Below are 21,765 nucleotides of genomic sequence, written 5' to 3' on the forward strand. Positions count from 1 at the left end.
TTTTTCCGGTCTTGCAAAGTGAAGCAATGTGTATTCTACGCTCGTACGAAATCTCAATTACCGATTTTTTTTTTCTCGCAAATGTAGAACTTTATAATATTCAAATGTTTCCTTGTAAATTAGAGATTTGTTTTTCATAAATTTGCGACTTCATTGTGGGACATTTTGAGTTTTTTAATGAAATATGACCCCTTTCCCTCGGCTCTGTAATAATGTTTACCCAGGAAGACCCTGATACAGCGCCGACATCAGCTGTTCAACGATCACAACTATTGTTGTTTGTCTTCTTTTAATCTTATCTGTGTGGAAAAGCCTCTGAACCTGCAGTGGGACCATCACGAGATTAATTTAGTGGCGTATTCGCCTCTCTCATTATCTTCCAGCTCCAAGGTCATATTTTCACAATGCAGGTTTCCCCCATCTGACAGCCCCCCTCTTGTCCCATCAGCACCATTAGCCTAAAACCCAACGCTCTGGTGGCAGCGGAAGACTGATCACGGTCGCTCGACACCCACCTGGTTAGTGTTAGGGAGCCGCCATGTTAAGTGCCGTGGCAAGTGGCCCGGACTGCGTCACGCGGGCTCAAATGAATAGTGTTTATTTAGCGCCGCATCTGTTTGCTCACAGAGACGCTACGCAGAACTTGGCAGCGCGCAGATGGCTGGCCGTCGGGTTTCTCAAAGCGGCCGGCGTCCACGCCTGCTGCTGCCGACGGCCGTCCCAATAAAGCGGCACAACAGAGGAAGAAGGAACAACGTTGCCGTGCTGCACCGGTGGGCTCGAGGCGGGGGGACAGAAAAATAAAGAGGAGGACAAAAGAAAGAGGGTTAGACGTTGCTCACTGACTAAAGAAGTGGGGAGAGGAGAGCGACAGTAGGTATCGCTGTGGAGAGTGTATTTAACAGCATGTCTGAACTCCACTCAATGGCTCTTCATCCCTTGGTCTAACACTCTGGAGAGCACTTCAGAAACACTCGCTCATTCACAGCGCTCCCTCGAAGCCCGACGAAGCCGCCGGGTGGAGGGTTTAACACAGCTGTAGTGCGTTGTGCATTGTGCGCTCGTGTGTCTTTAATGCCTGGGACCCCACTTCTGCGGCTGTTTGACTGTTAACCGACAACACACACCTCGACCCGTTAATGCAATCAGTTAAACGGTTAAAAGAGGTTTGAAGATGTTTATTTTTTTAAAAGGACGTGATGCAGGGGAGACTTAGCGGGGAAGAAGCTGCGTGTGTTTAATTACAATCCACTCAACATATCGAGTATTGGTCAGAAAAGGAAATCTAATTGAGCATCCCGACTCATTTCAAATGCCGTCTGTACTGTTTCCACCAGTGAAGCTGTAAAGGTTGTTTCTCTCTTCATAAAGTGTCCGGTTTGGACTGAAAGAGGGAAAACATTTGACCTGAAGCAACAGTCGTAGTATCGGTTAGGTGCCTTTTGGTTACGATAATGGTTCATTTATAAGCTATAACAATAAAGCAGCATTCATGTGCTGAGGACAAATCTGACGACCGCGGATTGTAAAACTATCAAGGTTATAAATACTGTGGAATATTTTTGGATTATCAAAGTGGAGTTGAAACAATTAGCCTCGGTGATCGACAGCTGCACTGATCAATATGTCGGTTTTAACAATGGTCTAAATGGCCTGTGGGTTGCTCATCGTGATGGACCCACAGAGAGCCATCAACAATGCTGCCGTGCGGTTCTGCGACTCAGAGACACTCAGTGGACACCGGTATCATTTACTAGTCGCCGACCTCTAATAATGTTCCATTGTGAATAAGCAATCTGTTTGACTTGAGCGATATTGAACCGATTGCATTGCATACCAGCTGCTGTAATAATCAAACAACAAAGGGATCTTTCAATCTGCCAATAGGGGTCAAGAATGATCTGCAATTTGTATCCTCGGCAAAAACACAAAATTACATCTGCTCTCTTTAATCTGCCTGATCCGTTGCACCACGCTCAGAGTCGTGTTTATCCTGTTTTACAAAGCAAGCTATTTGAGGATGGAGTCTTCTATGATATTGTAGGATGCACTGTTTTACTGTGAAACAGTTGACAGTAAAACACATTTCTGTTAAATGTGCCAAGAGGCCGAGAGGTTATTTTCCATCTGTCGTCCCGAGAGGCAGATGTTAAAAAAATTTAAACAAACCTAAAAACAGAATTAAGATTAAATATACAAAGATTATAAAATGTTGACACTTGCAGGTAAATGAATGGTCGACCGGCAAAAACACAAAATTCTGCTCTCTTTAATCTTTCTGATCCGTTGCACCTCTATCAGAGTCGTGTTTATCCTGTTTCACTATAAGACCACTGGTCCTATAAAGCAAGCTATTTGAGGATGCAGTCTTATAGGATATTGTAGTATGCACTGTTTTACTGATTCCTGTGAAACAGTGGACAATAAGCTGACACTGCAGGGGTTAAACACAAGCTGTCTTCAAACCTGTGGACCTGATACTCAAACTGACCAATCCTGCATCTTGTTTCATCTCATCCCTGGTACCTGCCGATGCAGCCCCTTGTCCTTTTTCCCCCCAATTCAGGGCTCAATAAGTCTGAATCTCACTCAGAGAACATTTGCCAAACAGACACTTGTGGCCCAGAGAAGACAGAAGTGCAGCAGCATTTCACGTGGAAGTCACAAGAAGTGATCACGGTCACTGATGAGATTCCCCTCGCTGGATGGACTCCCCCTGCTCCTTTTTGTGGATTTTAAAAAGCCATATATTTGCATGGCCTCTTGTCCGATGCATCATTTGGATGTATCTGCTCATGCTCGCGGTAATTTGCCTGGAGTGCGGTGCTCATTGATTGCCCTGGGTGGGTGGAGCGGCTGCACTCGCCACGCCGCTGTCTTCCTGAATCACATCTCGCCTGCCTCTCTCTCTCTGTGTGTGGACCGCAACCCCCTCGCCAGACAGTTTGTCACCACACTATGACAAATGACACTCAGACACACAGGAGCAGATTGTGTACCATCCCCCCTTTCCATACCATCATTCCCTACCATCCCCCCCCCCCTTCTGAGGGGCAATGTGTCTTTGAGTGTTTTTCTGTGTTGTGTGTGTGTGGAGAGACGCCTGGTTTTGCCCTCAACCCACCAACCACGACTGCGTGTCCTCTGTTGCGGACGTTACTAACCCACTGACAGCAGTGTTTTGCACAGAAAAGTGGCAAGAGCTTTGGGAGATGAGGCGTTGCTCTTTTATATGACACTTCACAGCTGCTGGTGTTTTCGAAACGCGGTGATCAGGATAAAAAAAGATGCAGTTTCGGCCGTGGCGGTGAGAAAACCCTCTCCAGCTTAGGATACATGAAGTAGTCGGGTCGGATGGCCAGGTTTGCTCTGAAAGAACTAGTTTTCACGTGTTGTTTGAAAGGCCGGAGTTGAAAGACGTCCATCATAGCAGGGAGACGCAACGAAGACACTTAAATACGAGGACAACGACGCACATTTCCAGTCTCTCCTGGCATCATGATGTCGTTCATGATGTTGCTCAAGTGTCTTCATGTGAAAATGGACAGAAATAGCAGCGGAAAGAGTGAAAAAAGAGAGCCGCATGGTCGCGCACAGTGAAGGGAATCTGACGAAGTCTACTGGGAGTTTAATTGCCAGTGTTTGCGGTGATTCCCCTGTGAGGTCAAAACTCCTCGTTTGGAAGTGTTGTGCACGATGGATGGATGAAAGCAGATTGGATCATATTTGCATAATGTATTTATATTTTCTTCTTTGCTAACATCAGATATTTGTGCAGCTAACAGCAACATATCACAAATTCGGGCATCCACGAACGTTGCCAGATCTCTCCAGTGTGTCGCTGAGAGAAAGAAAGGTCTTTGTGTGTTGGAAAAACGCCAGAACGGAAGATATGTGGCTTGTGGAAAAAATTGGCTCAATATTGATTAAAACAATTGGCCATAATCTGTGTTAGATTACAGACTCAGGACCTGCCGCTAGTCTGCTGAAGCGACGATGTTGCTTCATCAGCGTCTCATTTCACAACTTTCTTCCCCAATTTCTTGTTTTAAATCCCATATCTGATCGTACACCACATACTTGTTTTGTTTGAGTGCACCAGAGAGTTGTGTGGCAGGTCTCTGTTGCTCCGCTCTGATTGGCTACTTCACTATCTGCTTTATCTGCTGCCGCTGTGTTCAGTGTTAGCAGCTTTTCTCTGTGGAGCAGCAGATTGAAAGAGGACCAAAGGCTCTCTGTCCTCTGTCAGTCAATCCCCCCCACTGCCCCCACCCCGACACCATAAACCAAGATGAAAGACGCGGTTAGGATCAGTTCTCCCATCACTGGTTTCATTTTACCGCCGTGAAGATTAGCATTGCCAGGTACGAAGCAGGAATCCGCAGCAAAAAGTGACGTTAGCGCCCGGTATCGCCTCCAGTCTTTGTTTGGTTAAATCCAGTCAGTGCTCCCGTTTATCTGCGTCCCATTTTCTGAAATGAATCAATCAACATTGTCCGTGTCAAAGTTTGCTTGCGCTAAATGAATCATCCCAGTTGACGCGGTGGGACGTCTCTTACACATACGCGCTCCCATATAACGGACATATAGGTCAGAGATGTAGGTCGAAATGTATGGAGCGATTACTGTCAGCACGTTGCTGCTGCCTCCCAGAAGCGGCAGTAATCTGCTGGAGGCCCAGGCTGACCAAAACACTCAGTCTGGATCTCTGAAACACAACGTTTGATTAACTCCTCTTCCGTTTTCATGCTTTGAGTTGCTCCGCTGAGACGGGAGACGTGGGCGTAACATGAACCAACGTGTCAAAATTGAACAGACACATACACGGCATATGGACCGAGTTCCTGCCTGTGACCGATCTGGTCTGATGCGCATCATTTATGTATGATATGTGTGTATCTTGACTAAATAGTGTGTGTGTTTTGCACCAGCAGGGACCCCTCTGAGGGTGTGAAGTGTTGTTGGCAAAGCAGATGAGACATTTCAGGTCAACTCCGTCAAGGGTTAATGCCTGATTACGGGGATAAGTACTATAATCCATACATTTTTTTAAGTCGACGAGTTAAGTCGAGTCCTGGTAGAGCTGGTGGACGGAGAGCAGCAGTTGGTTGCCAGCGTTAGCATCAGGAGATGGATGCGGTCCGCTACAGCTCGTTAAGTTAAAGTTATGCCGGCATTTTGGGAAATATTCATTTCCCCCGGAGTGAGATAATATCTCTCTCTGTTTGGGTCCAGTTCATAGATAGGGTGCAGGATGTGCGAGGGATAGTTTAGGATGAAAAACAGGTGAGCTCAGCTCAGTCAAGAGGTGCAAACATTCCTATTCGACGTATTTCAACCTCAGCAACAGCTGTGATCATCACACTGAATGTTGATTTATCAAATCAGCGCTTGAGCGCTGCGAGATTAGAGTGTATAGATTACATCACACTAAAAATAGACACTGTTCATCAGGACGGCAGACTCATACATGAGTGCGTATAGAAATGAGAGGATTTAACACTCATCGTGACGACGGCTCCGACAAGCAAAACTGAATTATTCTTCATCGCAGCGTCGAAATGACCTTGATCTGGATTCATGGATTGTTTTGCCCGCTTGAACTCGTGAAATCCGCTATTGACACAGCGCTGATTTACTATATAACCTTTAAAAAGTGTTGCAAACACATCCAGAAGACTCAGGACAGCGTCAGAGCGGTTCTCCTGATGAACGTGAAGTCGAGTACTCGCTCTCTTATTAGCCTGTAGCTCTGTTTAGGTCTCCACAAACTCAAAACATCTGTCCGTCTGTCTGTCGACTATAACTTTAATCTCCGCTGTCTCAGATATTTGACACCGCTCAGTCTCCTGCTGAGCGTCCCGCTCTCGTGTGATTTCACGTTTTAAGAGTTTGTGCTGACGGCATGCCTCACGTTGTTTTACAGATGTCCTACTTTGCAGGATGCTGCCTTGCTCCTCTTAAGTTCTTTGTAATCCTGCTGTTCATCTTTTTGCTTTCTCCGGTTCTAATTTTATACGTCCAACCAAAAACAGTTAAGAAGCATCACTGTTGGCGACCGCGTGGCGTAGTTACAGTCCTGTTGATCAACGCGCATTGCACCGCTCCCTGAGGACAAATAAATCGGTAGAAATACAAGAACCAGGGCCTTTCGGCTCGTCCGTGGCTTCACCTCTTCTGTCGTGACGTTAAAGCCAGCGAAGGTCTTCGGGCTCATGAGTGATGGTGTTCATTAAAGGCAGCGGGAGGAAAAGGAAATGGATTGTTTTTCCCTTTTCAAGACGTGTGACATGAGCCACACGACGCGCCGCTGAGTTGCCACGAATGTCAACGGGATTTTTTTGGAATGAGATATTCTTACTTTCCAAACAGAAGCCGGACGCTCCATCGGCAAGTTTCTGTTTGGCAAATGAGATTCAGACTTATTGGGCTCTGAATTGGGGGATAAAAAGGACAAGGGGCTGCATCGGCAGGTACCAGGGATGAGATGAAACAAGATGCAGGATTGGTCAGTTTGAGTATCAGGTCCACAGGTTTGAAGACAGCTTGTGTTTAACCCCTGCAGTGTCAGCTTATTGTCCACTGTTTCACAGGAATCAGTAAAACAGTGCATACTACAATATCCTATAAGACTGCATCCTCAAATAGCTTGCTTTATAGGACCAGTGGTCTTATAGTGAAACAGGATAAACACGACTCTGATAGAGGTGCAACGGATCAGAAAGATTAAAGAGAGCAGATGTAATTTTGTGTTTTTGCCGGTCGACCATTCATTTACCTGCAAGTGTCCACATTTTATAATCTTTGTATATTTAATCTTAATTCTGTTTTTAGGTTTGTTTAAATTTTTTTAACATCTGCCTCTCGGGACGACAGATGGAAAATAACCTCTCGGCCTCTTGGCACATTTAACAGAAATGTGTTTTATTAATGCAGTGTCCCCTTATTAAATAAACCAGTTGAAGTGTAGCTTAACCACTGTTGCTATATATATTTGCAGTTTATGTAATTCATTCAACGCGAAATTACAAGCAGCTCAGAAGTAAAAAGCCTTCTCGTGGTTCTCCTATTCAGAGATATTAAGACTTTCCAGCCATATTATCTTTTATTTGGCAAAATAACATCCTGTGACTCACTTTACACAGTTTCTGACGCGTTGTGGTTGTAAAATGAATCCACTAGTGCAGTTTTAACAAATAATAATACATTATAATAATAATCTAAATGCCTCGGGGCTCTACGCAGTCACATAACAATACTGTATATCTGTGCCGGCTTTAAACCCCAACCTGCATTCAGACGCCATCCACTTTTCCCTTTCAACCCTCTTAGTGCAATATGGGATCACCAGTTGGCTCTAGTGCGTGAATATAAAGGGCTTTATTGTAAACTAGGGCAGAGGATGTGTCTGTTGTGTTGTCAGCCAAGGAAGGTCCCTTGGGTGTCTCATCGCTGACAATGAGCCCAGCTCTCTCTCTCTCTCTCTCTCTCTCTCTCTCTCTCTCTCTCTCTCCGGCTCCACTCTTTATTATTCTAAAGGGGCGCGTGCAGCTGATCGGGGATCTGCTGCTGTTGGGACGACCGCGCTGTGCGTTGAGCAATAAACCTGTTTGGATTGTTTGGCTCTCCTGCTGCGACCGACTTCAAAGATCTACACTTAATGAAGCGCAGGAGTCTGCAGACTGCGGTGTCTCTCAGGGTGCACCTTTCACGCAGAACACAGCACCCTGGGCTCTGTGGTAGCTGCTGCCTGTTTGGCGCCGTGGGACTCTCTCTCTCCTTCGGGCTTATTTGAGATTTGTGAAAGCATTTCTACATGTGGTTTGTCATTCAGTGCAAGGCACGGTGTCCAATCGCTGTCCTGCTGCCATAAGCCACGGAAGAGATGATGCGTAGATGTGTTCATCCAGATTGACTATGCTAAACAGCGAAACACATTCATCACCATGCAAACGTCTTCACTTCCTCAGAAAACGTTCAGAAAAACCTTTTTTTTAAAGAATTGATACATACATTGTTTGCATCCATGCCTTTGTTAGCTTATTCCTGTATTTTGGAACAGCATGAAACCAGCGTTTGAGTTTTCACAGACTTGTGTTGTCTTCCTCGGTGGAGACTTGGCCAGTGGTCCTAAACTGACAGGAACGAGCTGAGCTGACGGCGTCCAAACTTTCTGTGCTTATGTAAGGTCTCAGTTTTTTACACCCGACAACTTTCTGCATCACTTAAAAGTAACCAGGAAGAAGAAGAAAAAAGAAGCCTTCGAGCAACAAAGTTCTGTTGCCCTTCACATTGATTCAAGTCCACGTTGCCCGTCATTGTTGACGCTAATCCATAATCTTTTCTTCTCCTTCAGCGGTTCGAAATGACCGGAATAAGAAGAAGAAGGAGAGCCCAAAGCTGGAGCTGGCAGAGAGCTACGAGCTGACAGCCGAGCTGGAGACCATCATTGAAAAGATTCGCAAGGCCCATCAAGAAACCTTCCCCTCCCTCTGCCAGCTTGGCAAATACACCACGGTGAGTTCAGCGCCCCGCGGTGCTCTCTGCGCGATCCATGCAGCGGATTAAAGAACGCGTCGGGGCTTCGCTCGCACTTCTTTCTTTTTTTTTAATCATAAACATAACAACGCGTCTTTGACTCCTTGACCTTGTTTCATCGTCGGCACCGCGCGCTCCTTTGATCCCGTCCAGCCGCGAGTGCAGAGCTCATAATGATAATCAATTCCTTGTACTGTACTCTTAATCCCCCTCTAATGCACCTCCAGAGCACCGACGTGGTGCTGACTGTACGGGCCAATCCTGCCAACAACACTTCTTCTTCTTCTTCTTCTTCTTCTTCTCTCGATAGCTATTGATTGGACATTAAGTCTGATGGAGAGACCGTAAAATAGAAGCATGCATCATAACAGCACCGTGAAGCTAACACAGGCTTCCAGCCTCTGGTGAGCCTCGGGATCAGCTATCAGTGACAATAAGCCCGATGTATTCTCGTCAATTCTGTTTATTTTCTATATGCAATAAAGTGGAACTTTAAATCCTGTTTAAATGATGACATATTTGCAAGTGTAATTGTAATTTTAAAGGTTTTTTTCTGGTTGCTGGTGCATGATTTCATTATTTTAACCAAAAAGAACAATTCGGTAAATTGATCTACGTGTTTGTTAGTTACATTTTGTCTTAGAAAGTTAGAAAAGCAACAATTATGTCGAGCCTACAGGATCCTAGTCTCTTCCCCACAGTGAGGGATACGTCTTACTGGTACCAATATATCTCTATCTGTTGGGACTAACAGGGTTAGTGGTGTTTACCCCAGTTTTTAAATGTTGCAACCGTGAGAGGAAATATTAAAAAGGAGACGTCAGGACAGGAAGACGTTGCAGACCCCTCAAAATGTGTGGCAGCCAGGCGGTTGCCCATCAGTCTGGTTGAGGCAGGCACCAAACACAAGCCTATAGTCAGACATGTCTGAAAAATTGAATATAAGCAGCCATTCCAGCGCATCATTATGGGCTTCAGTAAATCAAAACGGGGACGTTGTAAGTGACAGATTTGTGCGCTAACGTGCGACGGAGCTAAGATGGGTGTTACGGACGCCCGGCGGGGTTTATTACCCCTGTCATCTCCCGTCATCAAGGCTGCGAGGTCTGTGCTGTCCCTGAACCTCCCTCAAACCCTCGGAAAGCCGTCGCTAAACTAACAACCCATGAAGAGGCCAGATCGCGAGGGGGGTGCTAATCCACGCGGGACCTTGAAGAAGAGTCCCGTCGGTCGGACGCGTCAGGCCTCGCTTGCGCGGGCTCGAAGTGGCCGACACGCAGCGAAGGGAACTGTGCTTTCCCCTCACCTCGCGAGTGACAGTGAGCGCTCTCTTCCCCGCTCTGCACTCGTCGTGACCGCGTGCAGAAGTTGGAGGTCACGCAAATGTCGAGGGGAGCGAAAGGACAACCTCTCGAGCGAGCGTTTGACGCAGCGGAGCCTCGTTCAGGAGAGTTTTGTGACGCTTTGACAGGCCAGCGGTCGGAGCCGCGGGACGGCTGATAGCTTGATAGCGACGCGTTTTGATTGACATGTCGGCATGGCAGCATTGTGCGGGGGGAGGGGAGGGGCTGACAGCGTCTAATGTGTTTGTTTTTAAGACGACTTACATATAGATTACAGCCGTGATTGACACCGCCGCCGCCGCACAAACAGTCTTCCGGGAGCGGGAAGCGCATGTTCAATGATCTGCTGGTGCCAGTTTTTGAAATCTCACGACACCTGTCAGTCATGTCAAATACCGTCTGTACAAAAATACTTTAAAATCCGCTGAGCATAATGCGCAGTAATAGATCTCTTGTTGCAGTGATGAAAGTCACTCAGCCACTGACAATAAGATGGTTAAGAGATGCTCAAATGGAGCAAATTGGCAGGGAGTGTAGCTATTAGCTTTGCGCTGTGTGCAGCTGTACGCCGCCATCACCGCCGCCGCCGCCGCTGTCGTTTCAGTGTACAGTAAGCTCCCATCTCCATAACTCTGTATTTTTTCCCTTTCAATCCCAACACAAAGCTCCTAATCGCTGTAACCCCTTCTCTACTCCACCCTCATCTCATTCCCTCTCCCATGAGACACTTCAATGATTTTTACAAAATAAACAGTCTGCATTGAGGCAAAACTCCACTGCTGAAAAAAAAAAAAAAAATAGGACATAATAGCAGAAATCTTGCTCCCCGGTTAGGATATAAGCCAGTGTTTGCTGTTTGTTGGAGTGGCAGTCGGGCCTCAGATAAAGCCTTAATCTGGATCAGTGGTAATTATGCTTGCTCACAGACTGTGAGAAGTTCCTCATTATTACAAGCGATTGGATCCTGATGCGCCTTTTGAGTCCTCCTCGCCGGAAAACAGAAGAGGAGCTCCCGCGCCCCTAGATTAGGTTAAAGCTCCAATTATGTGGTGAAATATTCAAATCCTAGTCTGCGGTGATTTAGGAGTTCATTGCCGGGTTAGCGGAGATAGCCGCGCGAGTGAGAGGGCTTAGCTCGACAATGAATAACGCTCCATTGACAGTGATGGTGATGAAAAACGAGCTGGGCCGTTTCAAAGACAAAATAAAACATTAGCGCTCGGCAGAGGCCCCGGCGGGGCTCCAGGCTGCGGCGTGTACAGTACACGGCGCCGGCCCGCAGATATTAGCCACGTTACAGTTTGTCCGCCGTCGCTATTCGTCACAGGTGCCGGCTGCTTTTACTGCCGTCTGCCCTTTTTTTTTTCTGCATCCGTACACGCACGAGCCCGCCGATGTACCGCGGAGGGCTCGTTTCCACGCTGGCAGCTTCTTTTCCAACGTCGCAAGTTGTCTAATTTGTTTGGATAAATGTTCTTGAAATGAAATTAGAATTCCCCGGCAAACTTCCTTGTTTCGCTCTATTGAATTATGGGACTTGTGTAATTGACTGAGATTGGAAGGGGGTGGAGGAGAGGAGAGGAGAGGGGGGTGTTAAATAAAAAAAAAATCAAACTGCAAATTATCACACCCTCCTTCCTTCCTCCTCAACTCCCCCTTTCTCTTCCCTTTCCCTCTCCACCCAGAGGGAAGAGCAAGATAAGTTGCTTTAATATCAGCCACCTCCTACGTCGCCCGCCGCCCCAGCATATGTGCATTGTGCAAACACACACACACACACACACACACACACACGTCTCGGCACCTCCTCCTTCCCCATCAAATTGGACGTCGATCAGTGGAATGTGCGTCCGTAGTGCTGTTGTGTCGACTGCAGCTCGTTGTCTGTGATTTAAGCACGGCCCTAATGTGCCTCTCACTTAACCCCGGATCATATTAAATGATCTCTCTCTCTCTCTCCGTCTCCCTTTATATCCACCTCCCTCTCTCCCTCTCTCTCTCTCTCGGGCGGCCACAATAGATTGTTTGCTCGTGACAGTGTCCAGCAGCCGCGGCGCTAACTGCCTCCCAGTAACAACCTCCGGGGGATTGATGCGCCGCGAGGCAGAGGGGCCGCTCCAGCTGTCTGCGCGGCCCCTGCAGCGGGCGGCGGGTCGCTGCTGTATTCAGCCCTCTCGCTCTCACAGAGCTCCCCGGGGCTTCGGCTTTGACCGATGTTGAAGTTCGCCGGCATATTAAGTAGATATTTGATTTTCAGTAAAGGGTTTATTTCTTATTAGTTGGTCGCTTTCCCCTCCAGCTTCTTTTTCTTCGTCAGCTCAAAACCGGCGTGCTGTCCAGACGTCACGTCATCTGTCTTTAATCTGAAGTTTGTATCAAATTGAAATGGAAAGACTTTACGTTCTACAATTTAAAACTCCAACATGGTCGGTGTTTTATAGTCCAGTTCTCTCAGGCTTCGGCTGTTTAAATGTGACTACTTTAAACCACGGATAATAATGCATTCACTATTTCTACACACAAATATTATTTGCAGCAATATGAAATAAGCTTTGAGACATATAATTCAACACTAACTCAATGGCAGATTCAATATAAAATTTAAAAAAAAGAAATTCAGAGACTTTATTTTGAGGAACAAGAGTGCTCCATTTTTTCTCCAAACAGCCTCAATATTAGCATCATTCATTGGAATAACCTCTGCACCCTAACACCTAGTCAAAGTATTCAAAGTTATGACTTATAATAAGCTAATAAAAGTTGTTCAACTTTCAATGTCACGCAATTTATTTATTTTTTTTGTTCATGTAGGAGAGAAGTAAAAGAAGAAGAGACAGTTTTTGGGATGTGAATGCTTCTAATCATGCGTAGAAACCCACATGAATGGCTCTATGTGGAGGTCTGTTACGTGCCGAGGTCTGGATGCTGTTCCACCCTGATGAGAAGAACACTCAGACAAATTATACCACATTTAGCATAAATGGAGAGATTACATAACACCGCTGTGACTAGAGGTCTTACAGTCTGTCTGGTTCCTTTGCTGCTTTCTTCTGGAAGCTGCAGAGGAGACGTGTGTTCGCTCCCTTGGTTGGACTGTTACGAGGGAAAATAGGAGTTCAAGTTTCAGTTAATGCTACAGACTGATTTCCTTATTCATGTCCAGCTGCAATATTCCCTTTGTCTGGGTTTTTGACATACTTTAGTTATGTAATGCTGTTTCCAGTCTATTGCTGTGTCTGTGTGTTCTATGTTTTATTTATCCGCTGATACAACTTACTTTAAAACTGCAACGCCTGAGAGCAAGAGTTTGTTCTCATTTCCCCGAAAAAAAAAAGAAAGAAGCAAAGTCAGATCTAACCAAGCTCGTGCGTCACGGTATATCGACACGAGAGAAGTATCGCGATACCTCGCCGCTAAAAACGGTACGATGCCGCATTTTAATTTTCACCAATTATAAAAGCATCGCATTGTTTTAATTGGACGCTGCAAACACAAGGTCGCGCCTTGTGTTTATAATATGAAGATATATGTAATATAATATGGGACTGGAGTAGTGTCCACACAAATAAAACACTTAAGATCTGTCGTGCAACCTTTCACAATAAAAGCCCTAGACATTTACATTGCATCACTGCCCATGAGCGGGCACTTAAATTCCCTCCAAGTGTTTCGCTACAGAACTGCTCGCACTTATCTCTGCAAGGATTCATCCTGCTGTTCGCAGCAGTGAGACGTGTGATGGAGGAGAGATCTGAAGCAAGAGGTTCTTCAGCCCTGGTGGGATATTAAAATGTATGATCACACTCGGGTGAAGTGATTCTCTCCTGATAGTTTACGGCTTCTTTTCATACCCCTTCATACAATATATATTCTTTTTTTTTTCTCATCCGTTTATGTTTTTAATTGTGGCCGACGGTGTCCTTCAATCCAGAGGATCGGTGGTTTGATCCCCAGCTCCGCGAGCGCATGTCGATGTGTCCTTGGGCAAGACACTTGACCCCAAAATCGCTCCTGCAGTAGTGCCTGCGGGGTTACTGTAAGTCAGCGAAATGTAATGCAGTGTAATTGGTAAAAGGATCATTTGAAGTTCCACGTTCTGTCATCGCGTTTCTTGATGTTTTCGGGTTTAATCTCGGTATTGTTTCAGTATCGGGATATTTTTGGAAGGTATCAAAGTCATGACTATCAGTATCGAGACAGTAAACCAAATTGTAACGCTACAATGTATAAATACACAAAGCGAGCACGACTCCCTCTCCCTCTCTCTCTCTCTCTCTCTCTCTCTCTCTCTCTCTCTCTCTCTCTCTCTCTCTCTCTCTCTCTCTGAAACCAGACTGGATGGACATACAGTACCTGTTTTTCATTACAGTTGTTTATGCTGAAACACAGAGCAGCCTAAATGTCCAAGGAGTTTGTTTGGAGACACCGAGCACTCTGTATCCATGCAGTTTAATTTATGATCTGAAAATAAAATGCTCTGTAACAGTCGATGACAGCAGCAGAGAGGCTTTGTTTCCACATCTCTTCGTGCCCGTGAATCATACCGTGTACACACATCACAATGTTCCTGCAGGACCCAACCTTGTTGCTGCTGTCGAGAGCATTTTTACTTTTGTTGTTTGGTTATATGCTGAAGCTCGAGCCCCGCTGCAGAACCAGGAGGAGGGGAAGCAGTGGACTCTCTCATAAACACGTACCGTATCCTACAAGAGGGGAAATATATCAAACACTCCAGTTTGCACCAGTGCCTGACTGGGACACGGCAATCAGTGCTCGGGATTATATGCCAGCTGGAATTGGGTTGTGGATGAAACGCATGGAATATAAAAGGGTTCTCGGTAGAACCGCCTGGGTGCGGTCTTGTTACCACTCTGAGAAGGTGGAAAAGTTCTGGATACAACCTCCCAGAGAGGGTTCTCTGTAGAACTCCTCATCAGGGTCCGGTGTGGAACCTTTCATAGATGTTTCTAGGTTAAACCCTTCATGTTGGGCTCTAGGTTAAACCTTCTGAAAGGGTTCAGAGTAGAACCTTAAAAGGGTTCAGAGTAGAACCTTAAAAGGGTTCAGAGTGGAACCTTTAAAGGGTTCAGAGTAGAACCTTAAAAGGGTTCAGAGTGGAACCTTTAAAGGGTTTAGAGTGGAACCTGTAAAGGGTTCAGAGTGGAACCTTTAAAGGGTTTAGAGTGGAACCTTTAAAGGGTTTAGAGTAGAACCTTAAAAGGGTTCAGAGTAGAACCTTAAAAGGGTTCAGAGTGGAACCTTTAAAGGGTTTAGAGTGGAACCTGTAAAGGGTTCAGAGTGGAACCTTTAAAGGGTTTAGAGTGGAACCTTTAAAGGATTTAGAGTAGAACCTTAAAAGGGTTCAGAGTAGAACCTTAAAAGGGTTCAGAGTGGAACCTTTAAAGGGTTCAGAGTGGAACCATGAAAGGGTTTAGAATGGAACCTTTAAAGGGTTCAGAGTGGAACCTTTAAAGGGTTTAGAGTGGAACCTTTAAAGGGTTCAGAGTAGAACCTGAAAAGGGTTCAGAGTGGAACCATGAAAGGGTTTAGAGTAGAACCTTCAAAGGGTTCAGAGTAGAACCTTTAAAGGGTTTAGAGTGGAACCTTTAAAGGGTTCAGAGTAGAACCTGAAAAGGGTTCAGAGTGGAACCATGAAAGGGTTTAGAGTAGAACCTTCAAAGGGTTCAGAGTAGAACCTTTAAAGGGTTCAGAGTAGAACCTGAAAAGGGTTCAGAGTGGAACCATGAAAGGGTTTAGAGTAGAACCTTCAAAGGGTTCAGAGTGGAACCTTTAAAGGGTTCAGAGTAGAACCTTTAAAGGGTTTAGAGTGGAACCTTTAAAGGGTTCAGAGTAGAACCTGAAAAGGGTTCAGAGTGGAACCATGAAAGGGTTTAGAGTAGAACCTTCAAAGGGTTCAGAGTAGAACCTTTAAAGGGTTCAGAGTGGAACCATGAAAGGGTTTAGAGTAGAACCTTCAAAGGGTTTAGAGTGGAACCTTCAAAGGGTTCAGAGTAGAACCTTTAAAGGGTTCAGAGTAGAACCTTAAAAGGGTTCAGAGTGGAACCTTTAAAGGGTTTAAGGTGGAACCTTTAAAGGGTTTAGAGTGGAACCTTTAAAGGGTTTAGAGTGGAACCTTTAAAGGGTTTAGAGTGGAACCTTTAAAGGGTTTAAGGTGGAACCTTTAAAGGGTTCAGAGTAGAACCTTTAAAGGGTTTAGAGTAGAACCTTAAAAGGGTTTAAGGTGGAACCTTTAAAGGGTTTAAGGTGGAACCTTGAAAGGGTTTAAGGTGGAACCTTTATACAAAAGGCTCCACCCACAACGAGTTCTCTTTAGCTGAAGAACCCTATATGGTTCTAGGTAGCACCTTTCTTTCTCACAGTGTATACACATCGTCTCTGTTCCATCGTGTGAGCACCAGAGAACACTGTGAACGTTCTGTTCACTATGTCGGTCACGTTTATAAACAACCTAAAGCGATTCTCCAGTGTCAAAGCTCAGAGCGACGCCTCGTCGGTCCAACCTTGTCTTCTCCGTCTTGTCTTCTCCGTCTTGTCTTCTCCATCTTGTCTTCTCCACCTTGTCTTCTCCGTCTTGTCTTCTCCACCTTGTCTTCTCCACCTTGTCTTCTCCGTCTTGTCTTCTCTGTCTTGTCTTCTCCGTCTTGTCTTCTCCGTCTTGTCTTCTCCACCTTGTCTTCTCCACCTTGTCTTCTCCGTCTTGTCTTCTCCGTCTTGTCTTCTCCGTCTTGTCTTCTCCACCTTGTCTTCTGCGTCTTGTCTTCTCCACCTTGTCTTCTCCGTCTTGTCTTCTCCGTCTTGTCTTCTCCGTCTTGTCCGCCCTGTAGACGCGCTAGAGACCCGCCTCTCCTCCCGGTGCTGGTGTTGGTGTGTGTGCTGTGTCCTTGCTACATGTGGAGACTCTCTGATGTGGAACAGATGGGCTATTCCATGTAAACCATCAGAAAACAAACAAATGATCATCAGATGCTCCATCCCACCATCATCCAGCACACCACGGCTTTCCCCTCGCTACACCCAAACAATTCCCCAACTGCTGCTCGTTCCCCCCTCTGTGCGTCTGAATCCGTCCATCACACCCTCTTCTGCTCGAATGGCCTTTTCTTTCCCTCTTTTTTTCTTTTTATTCTCTCTCCTCCTGCTGGCAGTTTCAAACTCGGAGCAGCTCTGGTCGATGTTCGCTCAAGAGCGGTTTCTTTGAAATAGAGCCGCGCTAATGCATCAGTTTGAGTAAAGAACTGGGAAATCATTAGTGTGGATATTGCTGGAGAGGTTGGATGTCTCATCGTGGTCTGGCTGCTGTTTCTGACGAGTGCAGAGTTCTGCGGGAAACGTTTAGCTCGAACATTATATATATATATATATATATATATATATATATATATATATATATATATATACATATATATATATATATATATATATATATATATATATATATACATATATATATATATATATATATATATATATATATATATATCTGAATAGAGCAAATCAGCCTCTTCCTTACTCCGCTTTGTCACCCGTGATTCTTGGGTTTTATTTTTTTACAATTTTATCTCACACTATAGACTAAATGAGTGAACGTCTTTTAAAATAATTGATTATTAACCGACACAATAATCTCTGAATTAAGGGAAATGCTAACTTTGTTATCAACTGGGAACACAGACACATACAGTGGATTAAAAAGAAGTCCAATGGGGGCGTAAAACACGACGTCCAGACTTTTAAAAGTTCACCCCAAACTCAAAATGTCATATTTATCCTCCCAACTGGTCCTCTATTGGTCCTTCTCGATTGTTTTGTTGTGAGTCGGAGGTATCGGCCTTCTCTTGAACGTAATGGGACTACCCGGCACTCGGCTTGTGGTGCCCAAAACGCAAACAAAGAGCTGCATTTAAAGAAGTCAACGGCAGTGTCTCTCTCCAGAGGTCATGACCTGGTTCCTAAAGAGAGATCACGGACCTTGTTGTGAGCAGTTTAATGTGGGAACTACACCCGCCAACCCGATCCCTTCGCAGAGCTCACCAACCACCGCGGAGCCAGCTAACGTCACGGCGGAGAAGGACTTCATGAACATTTACATCTGCCGTAGACGCACGCTTCCATCTGCCCGGTGACCCTAAATAATCGCCGTCATCTAAAGAGCCTATCGGAGGTCGACGGCACCGGCTGTCACGTGACTCTTTTTGATCAAAGGCCAACAAACTGACGATACGTCAATCTCCACCCAGCTTACGCATCATGAGAAAACCTCTCAGCGTTCGCTTCTTTTCCCTCCCCCCTCCCCCATCGCCTCTCTTTTCTCACATGCGTAATTTTCTTCTCTTTCATCCGTCACCCCATCTCTTTCCCTTTTACTTCCACTTTTTACTCTTTCCGCACATTGCAGTCCGTGGCCATGTCTTCGCCGCTCCCGGGCTTTCTTCCAATCGCTGCTCCCCTCCGGTGTTTGCCGCCTCTGGACCGTGCCGCCGTGTATTAATGACACCTCTGGCTTCAAACCGCACCGCGCTACCTGTCACCGCTCCCTTTTTTTTTTTTTTTGCATCCCATCATCGCCAAAGCATCCCACTGACACCGCGACGCTCATTACCGCAGGGCCCGGCCACCCTGCCAGTGTTTTTTTTTGGAGAGCTCAGGTCTTATGGAGCCTATTTACTGTATGTAAGTGTGACACATATAGAGCGGAGTGAAGAGGGCGCGCTGAGGAGATCATTAGCAGCAGTCTGTGCAGTGACGAAAGCAGCTGCCTCTTCGCCTGACGCCTTGCTCTCTGCTCGCCTGCGTTTGAATATTTGTGTGTGTGTGTGTGTGTGTGTGTGTTTGCAGAACTCGAGTGCAGACACCCGTGTGAGGCTGGACCTGGGCCTGTGGGACAAGTTCAGCGAGCTGGCCACCAAGTGCATTATCAAGATCGTGGAATTTGCCAAACGAGTGCCTGGCTTCACAGCGCTGACCATCGCGGACCAGATCACGCTCCTGAAAGCTGCCTGCCTGGACATTCTGGTGGGTGTCGGTGCTTTTATTTTGAAAGGCGTTGTTGTTGAAGGGGCTGCATTCGCCAGCTCAGCACAGACATAATGACTTGTCATGGAAAACTCCAAAGCTTCTTTTTTTTTGCCTTTTACTTCTGAAAAGCTGTTTTTTTTTCATTTGATCATTTGAATCATGAAGAAAAAACTAAATAGAGTAGTTTGAAAGAGATGTTTTCACAACATAAATAGATATTAGAGATGAATTATGACTTCTTTGCACTCTCAGCAGTTTATGATTCATGATTAAAACTAAGATGGTTTTCTGACTTCAGCGTGGTTTCGGACGGTTGCAAAAACAATAATTTAGGTGCAGGTATGTGTCCTTATGCTCGCCTCTGTGTACATTCTCAGGTTGTTTCATTCATTTGAAATCCTCATATCTTTCCATTGGCCCTGAACGAAAGCAACACTTTTCACATGTTTGCTTATTGCTCAGCGTTTCAGTCCCAGTCTGCTTTCTTATCTTCACTCGGCACCATACTGTGAGCGCGTTTTCCTTAAACGGAGTACAACTCAAAGACACACAGTTTAGATGCTTCTTCAGTAAACTCTCTCAAATATTCAGTAATGAGCTAAAAACCTTCCCAGAACTGTTCACAGCAGCGGCACAACACCGTTATATAAACACACCTCTCTACCAGACAGGGAGTTGTCTCCTTCAGTCTGCTCTAATATTTATTTTCTCTTTCCCCGTTGTTCCTGGTGCGTAAGAACCCATTGATTTGTTTGAATGTGTGGCGAGTCAATAGCCTCAGATCTCTTGGGAGAGGGGGGGGGGGGGGGGGGACTTGTGGGTTTGACCGGCTCCCACCGCACCGACCCTCCAACCTCATTGGTCGACCTACTCAGCCGGCCAAATGGAGGCAAAGGAAGATCCGGTGAATTGATCACGGCGGTCAACTGGATTCCTCGCGTGGAGCAGCTTGCCCTCAGCGGAGATTAGATTAAACGCGCAGACGCGTTCGTCGGCCTCTAATCAACAGACGCACAACGATGCGGAAAATATCTGCAGAGTCGGCCGGCTGCTGCCGCGGCTGAATGTTTGTTTGTTATTTAGGATTTGTTAAGTGGAGCAATGTACTGTACTAATGTAGCCGCAGTAATGAGATGGGGGAAAAAAAGGCAAATGGCTGCCTCCCTTCCTCTTCGGTCTCCCTCATGCATGCTTGCCTGTTGGATGGGGAGAAGGGGGGGATTTGATTATCATTCATTGCTCAGAGGGAGAGGAAGGAAGAGAATGTGGGAAGAAAGTGATGACAGGCTAGTTATGTGTCCTCTGGTCGCATTTTGTGACCTGCAGGATAATTCACAGTAGTTAAAGTTAGTTTTGAGGACAGAGGGCGTCAGACAGCTGGCCCACGACTTCATCTGTGACACTTTTCACTGTCGTTACTGTCAAGTGGACGCAGCCACTGTGACGTCACCCATTGGTTTCTGGTCTTGCGTTTCGAAGCCGAGAATTTGACATTTCAGCCGTCTATACGATGGGATTCATTTTGGCAGCCAGAGGAGTCGCCTCCTGCTGTTTCATTTTTTTCTTTTTCTTGCAGGAATCCCACAAAAACAGATGGATCGCACTCACATTACTCATCACTAAACGTGATGCAAGAGAAGTAGCCGATGAGCTTATCTTAGCACGCAGTTTAAAGTGGTGAAAACATGCTGACTCGAGCATTATTCAATTTCAGACGCGTCATATTGTGAACAGGTTTCCTGCTCCATGGATTTCTTAGGATGAAAAATAACAAATTGGGTAAAACGCTAAACCTTGAATGATTAAAAAAAAATGTCATTACTTAAGTACCTTTTAGAAAGTATTTTAGTAACATTAAGGTCTTTTTGTTCAAGGTTTCTAAGTCAGAAGAATAGAAATAGATTAGAAGTAGAATAGATATTGAACGGATTGCTGTGGTCATTTGAGTTCAAAATAAAATGGGACTCAGCTCTGTGCATTGACCAAAGAATTAGATTATATATGTTAGTCCACCACAACGGTCACATCTTTGCAAAGGGACTCTGAACATCCTGGTATGAGGCGTTTGAACGGGACTCTCCTCTTTACTCTCATTCTGTTTCTATGGTCGTGTAACTAATGGCTTTATTAATGATTAATAAGCAAATGATTAACGTTTCATAATCAGTTTCTGCATAAGCCGTTGATAAGAAACAACTTTAGAGGAGCCGGGTTTCACCACGTGAGTTATAAAGCATGACGACATGATTTATTAACGGTATAAAGTCTTTAGTTTCAACTGCTAAAAGGAGGAAGTGGCGCTTAAACCTGCCACGTCTTCCTCTCCGTGTTCTTTTCCTTTGGACTAAGTGAAGTGTAACGAGCTACAGTAGAGGCAGACTGCAGGTTTTACATGTGATGGAGCTTCGCAGCAGCTGGTCTCTTGTCAGCGGCTAATGGTTCTGTGGAGAAGCAGCCAGCGCGCCGGAGTAGACGCCGTCTCTCCAAGCAGCTGTCTTACATTCGGGGCCAACAGTTTTATTTTCTCGTGTTCGCTTCACCTCTTTATGGCCAGCGTAAAGCACAGCGGTGGAAACAGCTGGTCTGGAATCAGCGGGTCAGACTTAAAAAGGAAAATCAGAATCGGCCAAGAAGTCTGTGCATCTCTGTTATTGAAACTGCATTATGGGAAAAAAACAACAAAGGAGAAACACGGTGTAAAGGGATTTATTTTTACAACTTTGCAACCGGAAAGTTATTATTTTTCCTGGCTAATTACCGATATATATTAAGTACTATATCAGTGTTAGTAAATCATTCATGAACCACTCTTTTTTTTTTATAAAGAAGGGAACATTTGAACAAATCC

General features: G+C 45.5%; 1 protein-coding gene across 1 annotated transcript in view; it reads left to right on the plus strand.

Moving 5' to 3' along the window:
- LOC137784570 (retinoic acid receptor beta-like) overlaps nucleotides 1-21,765 on the plus strand; it is a 96,032-nt gene that overhangs the window by 60,102 nt on the left and 14,165 nt on the right. Inside the window, exons 4-5 of the mRNA XM_068575348.1 lie at nucleotides 8,357-8,517; nucleotides 18,738-18,914. Coding sequence (XP_068431449.1) covers nucleotides 8,357-8,517; nucleotides 18,738-18,914 — 338 coding nt within the window. The remainder of the gene's footprint in view (nucleotides 1-8,356; nucleotides 8,518-18,737; nucleotides 18,915-21,765) is intronic.

The sequence above is a fragment of the Clinocottus analis genome, unplaced genomic scaffold, assembly GCF_023055335.1.
Source record: "Clinocottus analis isolate CAN_PGR_092001 unplaced genomic scaffold, fCliAna1.0.p SCAF_14, whole genome shotgun sequence".
Classification (NCBI taxonomy): domain Eukaryota; kingdom Metazoa; phylum Chordata; class Actinopteri; order Perciformes; family Cottidae; genus Clinocottus; species Clinocottus analis.